The following is a 5,405-nucleotide window of genomic DNA, read 5'->3' as shown; positions in this document are numbered from 1 at the left end:
CGCTTAGTCCCCTAGCAACCGGCTTTCCTCTAAGCCCCGCCTCTCCCCGGCCTCACCACTCTCTAGCCCCTCCTCCCGGTGACGTTCACTCCTTGCTTTCTGGGCGCCTGGCAACAGGAGCGGCCTCCGGGATTGGCCCCTAGAAGAAATTTGCCATTCTCATTGGACAATGCAGTCACCGCCCAAACCGAAGGCTTAGAAATCGAGAGGGCGCAAACCCGAGTCGATTTTCTTAGGGAGTCTGGAGCCTACCTCAGCGGGATCCTCTCCACCAGTTCCTGCGGTTACGCTCTTCCCTGCTACCCTCACACCAAGCGCGCGCGCGCACACACACACACACACACACACACACACACACACGCGCGAACAAAATCTCCGATCTCTCCAGGGTTATGCCCGAGGCCAAGAGAGAGTGCGTCAAGGACCTACATAAGACACAAAGCACGCATTCAAACCAGATCCACACACGGAGCCTAGAGTGCTTCCACCCATGCCTCAGTTTTCCAATATGTGACCTGTGGGCATCTGTCGCCTACCACACCCGCCCCTGACCGCTGACAGGCATCCCTCTGTTTGGTCCCTGTGAGACCTAGGGGTGCAGCCCCAGGCAGGATCAGAGCTGGGGACAGCCCAAACACAAGACAGGGAATATGAGCCAAGCACACGAAGAAGGAAGAGAAACAGGGCGCCCAGGCCCCCGCAGAACGAGCCGGGACATGCTGGGCGCTCCCAGGTAGGGCCTCACCCACGCTGGGTAACTCCTTGGAAAGAGAGAGAAGAGAGGGGATCTCAGTCCTCCTAGCAGCCACTCTACACCTACAGGAAATCAAGTGACCCAACTCTGACCTTGGGCTTCAGGCCAGAAAAAAAAAGGCGAGGGGGTGGGGAGAAGGGCCATGAGAATGTGAGAAAACAGGAAAGTGACCTTCTGGGTCCTGATGGAAGAGGGGGCTAGAAGCCCAGACTCCTGGGGTCCCTGTGGAGCAGGGGGCTGAGCATGAAATGCCCATGTCCCTTTTGAATTCTGGTTCCATATCCCCAACCCAGAGCCACGAAGGCCCGCCCTGAGATCTTACCTCAGCTATTTCTCACCCCAGGGTGAAGGTGGATACAGACCCGCCCCTCCTCAGTTCCCTATAAGGGCTGGGGACCCAGGACTGCAGGTTCACTCATCATGAGGGCTTCCATGAAACCGGGGACCTTCTTGCTGGCCTTCACTCTGCTCTGCACCCTCCTAGGTCTGGGTAAGTGAGAAGGGGTGTGGACCATGAGGACCGTGAGAGAGAGCACTCAGCACGGTCCTTGAGGGGGAAAGTGGAGGTGTCCTGGGAATGCAGACTCATGGTGAAGGCAGAGGCTAAAGGAAGAGAAAGCCTGGGGCCCCAAAGGAGAAGCTCATGTGGTCGACTCCCTGGGGGAGCTTGGGGGGGCTCCGAATCCTCTATCCCCCCCCGCCCAGGCAGGGCCTCGAAATAAGACATATGAATCTAGGAAATTGGATGAGAGCATGATTAGAGATGGAAATCTAAAAAAAAAAAAAAAAAACCATGGGAAGAAGGCATGGAGGACAGACTTCCTTTGTCCCTGGACTCTACAGAATTCAGACCCCCAGCCCCTCCTCCCTTAGATTCAGGAGTTCTAACAAGCCCCACCTTTCCCAGGACCCAGGTAGGTGTCTGGGCCCCGAGCTGTGTCTTCTTTTAGGACCAAGGAGTCCATGCCCTCAGCCCTCCTGGTCCTGACTCTCCCTTCTTGATCTGGGATGAAGACCCCAGCCTCGGGTTCCCCTGCCTGAGCTCCTGCCACCTCCAAGACCTACATCTGGTCTTGCGTCCAAGAAACAGCTGGACCTGAAGCTTCCCAAAGCCCATGGAAACCTTCGCCAGGATCCCTCCCTGTCCCCGAGCTTTCTCAGGAGTCCCTAGCATCCCAAGTCCCCAGCCTTATAATTAGGTAAACAGGCTCCCTGGTGGAGTCGCTTCCCGCCCGTGGAAGCAGCTTTGCTGGCATCACCACCGCGTCCCAGCCAGAGCAGTGGACATTTCCCTGGACAGCGGTCAGTGCCCCACCCATGAGCAATTAGAGAGACACCTGTCCCTCCTCCCTCAGGACTCCAAACCCGGTCCCCTGTGCCTCCATCTCCCTCTGGACTCTGAAGTCAAACCCGTGCTCCGCTGACCACACCCCTCATGACTACAGCCTGGCTCTCTACACCGCAGGGTGCCCACTGAGCTGTGAAGTGTGCAGGGGCTCCGGGCCCACGTGCAGCGGAAAAATGAAGGCTTGCGAGGCCGGCAAGGACGCATGCGTGGTCGTGGTGGGGGAGTCCTGCACAAGTATGACTGCCTGGCGTCCCACCCTGGGGAGGGGGTTGTGCCTTCAAGGGTAGAAGATAGCGCCACATCAGGGAGGGACTGTCACGGTCACGGTTCTGGTGGTGGGAGGTCAGGGAAGAGGGAAAGACTGTCTGGAGATGGTGGGTGGAAAAAAGCGAAGTCAATGGGATGATGGGAGCCATTGTTGTCAGGGATTTCTGAAAAGGGGACTCTCCAAAATATTAGATGGTGGGTGGGGGGCAGATATAGAGACTTTCTTAGGCAGGAGGGGGTGAGGAAAGGAAAGGACACAGGGGAACAGAACTGGTGAGGGGTAAGTAATAGGCAGGAGGTAGAATGGAAGGGGAGGAGGAATCGAAGAGAAGAGGCTGGGGTGGGTCTGGAAGAATGTGATCAGGTTGACCGCTTTGGGTGAGAGGGAGGAACCGTCCAAAATACCAGGGGATGGCTGGGGTGGTGCGGGCTGGAAGGGACCATTCCTTTTTTTTCTTTCTTTTCTTCTTCTTCTTCTTCTTCTTCTTTTAATGTCTATCTACCTTTGAGAGAGAAAGAGACAGAGCACGAGCGGGGGAGGGACAGAGAGAGAGGGAGACACAGAATCCGAAGCAGGCTCCAGGCTCTGAGCTGTCAGCACAGAGCCCGACAGGGGCTCGAACTCACCAACCGTGAGATCATGACCTGAGCTGAAGTGGGAAGCTTAACCGACTGAGCCACCCAGGCACCCGGGAAAGGGACCATTCCTGACGGGAGGAGGTGATATGACACCAAGGTAGAGGAAGAGACATAAAAGGGACCGTGCCAGGCAGGAGAGGAAAGATAACCCTGAAGTATGGAGCAAATCGTCAGGAAGAAAGGTAGAGATAGAGAGCCGGAGGCAGATGGGTGACATGGGAGAAGGCATGACTTTAATGGAAGCGACCATCCCAGACCTGAGGAAGGTTGGGGAGAAGGGGAGCGATGGAGTGTTGATTCAAAGCTGAGGAAAGGGGATGGGGCTGGGGCAGGAGATGAAGGCCACCAGGAGGGTAGGAAGAAGCCACCCCGACCGGTGTGGGGTGTGCGTGTAAGGAGGGTGAGACAGAGGGTGGTGGCGTTGGCAGGTGGGCCAAAGGACACAAAGGGCTTGAAGAGACCACCCCAGGCATACATGAGGGAGATCATGAGGTTGGAGGGAGAGGAAGGTGGGAAAAGCCCTTCGGGGGTGAAGAGGAAAATCCTTGGATTGGAATGGAAGAGACCAGCACACGGTGGGGAGGGGAAAGGCCAGGAAGACTGGAAGAGACCACTGCAGGCAAGGCTGGGGGTAGCCAGGGAGGGAGGCGAGAGACCACTGTAGAGGATATGGGTGTTGCAGGGTAGGGGTTGGGCGGCCTCCCAGGGTTTGTTGGAAGGGATTTGGAAGGTGGGAGGGAGGGTGAAGGTGAAGAGGACTGGAAGAGACTGTTTCACACAAGCATGGGGGTAGCCAAAGACGCTTTGGGGCAGGGACCCTTGGAGGATGGCAGAGCGGGGCTGGGCGGAAGGGCCCAAGTCAGGCTTGGCAGTGGGGAGCTGAAAGAGACCCTCCAGGCTGGGGGCTAGGATAATGGGGCGGCGGGGGGCGGGGGGCGTCACCTAATAAACGACTCCAGACCAGATCCCAGGTAGCTAAAGGGGCATGGCTTTGGGGCGCCGGAAGAGACCACTCTAGGCAGTGGCGGGGGTTGGGAGAGACCCCGAGGCCGGGGTCCACGCCAGAGCGGGGTCAGCGGGCGCTGCCGGAGCCCTCCCTTCCTGTCCCGCGTCCTTCTCAGAGGGCCGCCACGCGGTGAACACCTACAAGGCCTGCATGAAGTACAGCGACTGCTACTCGGGATTCGTGTCCACCACGATGGGCCCCAAGGACTACATGGTGTCCAACACGCGCTGCTGCCAGAGCGACGGCTGCAACCAGGGCTCGGTGCCCCGTAAGTGCCAGCCCCGCATCGGGAGTCGCTTCCAGCTCGCCCCAAGAGCCCGCGGTGTGTGCTCTGCCCCGCATCGGGGCAACTTGCTTGCTGCGACCCTGTTTCCTTACGGCCAAATGCAGTGTCCGTCATCCGTTGGCAACCCGTGTTCCCCAGGGGTGTTGTGAGGTGAGGGAAGGGTTGAGTCGTCCCCCTGCTTCTCACGCGCCACTCATCCCCAGCTCCCCAGAATAATCGTACGGAGAACGGCCTCCAGTGCCCGGCCTGCATCGCGCCCTTTCAGGAGACATGCCCCGGGACCCAGGCAGCCCGCTGCGTTGGCCAGGAAACCCACTGCGTCTACTTCGCTGGCAACGTGCAGGCCGGTGAGGGGAACCCGGATCTCTAGAGGGGGCAGGGGCCCCAGAACTGGAGGCCCATACTTCCAGGCTCTAGGGGAGATAGTGGCTCCAGGTTACTGGGTGAGGACAGGGGTGGGGGAGGGAGGACGGGGTCATGAGGAAGGAGGAGTTAGGGGCCGACTCCATTCTGAAACCCCCTTCCCAGGTCTCATCACCCCCAAATTTGCCACTCGGGGCTGTGCTACGGAGAGTGCCTGCTTCGCCAAGGCCGGGGCGCAGGTGCCTTCAGCCTCTTATCTGTACTTCCTCCGCCGAGCAGACTGCCTTCCAGCCCGCCAGGCCCCTAGCAGGGCGGAGTAAAGCGCTGAGGATTATGTGGCTTGAAGTCTCCCTTTGTCCTTAGTCTACACCTGCCCATGTGCCTATAAATTAAACAGGTTAACAAAGCAAGCCCGAGTTCTTGTGATGTGATGCATCTCAGGAAGCGAGGGTGCAGAAAGCAGGGGTCTTAACCCTTGCGAACCCTCTCTTTGCAAGGAAGGGAGAGAAGATCCCACCATTTATTACAGGATTCCTCCCCGCTGGGCCCCTGTGCAGTGTTCTCCGTGCTATACCTCATTTCATAACCCCAACGACTGTGTGAACTTGATATTACTATCCCCATTTTACAGATGAACAAACTGAGGTACGGGTTGTGTGGCCATTTGTTTTGGGGCAAACCTCTAGGGAGGATCAGACCCCAGAGTCCATGATCACCTCTCCTGATTAACCCTCTCCCTCTT

The 5,405-nt window shown here is 58.0% G+C and overlaps 1 protein-coding gene across 1 annotated transcript; it reads left to right on the top strand.

Moving 5' to 3' along the window:
- Positions 1-909: 909 nt before the first annotated feature.
- Positions 910-5,204, top strand: PINLYP (phospholipase A2 inhibitor and LY6/PLAUR domain containing). Its single transcript, XM_049620976.1, has 5 exons — positions 910-1,244; positions 2,220-2,336; positions 4,130-4,282; positions 4,504-4,647; positions 4,829-5,204. The coding sequence occupies exons 1-5, from the start codon at positions 1,175-1,177 to the stop codon at positions 4,981-4,983; spliced, it is 639 nt and encodes a 212-aa protein (XP_049476933.1). The 5' UTR covers positions 910-1,174; the 3' UTR covers positions 4,984-5,204.
- The last annotated feature ends 201 nt before the right edge of the window (positions 5,205-5,405 follow it).

The sequence above is a fragment of the Panthera uncia genome (assembly GCF_023721935.1).
Source record: "Panthera uncia isolate 11264 chromosome E2 unlocalized genomic scaffold, Puncia_PCG_1.0 HiC_scaffold_19, whole genome shotgun sequence".
In the NCBI taxonomy this organism is placed as follows: Eukaryota; Metazoa; Chordata; class Mammalia; order Carnivora; family Felidae; genus Panthera; species Panthera uncia.
The sequence above is the reverse complement of the archived record's forward strand: the minus strand, read 5'-3'. Positions and strand labels throughout refer to the sequence as shown.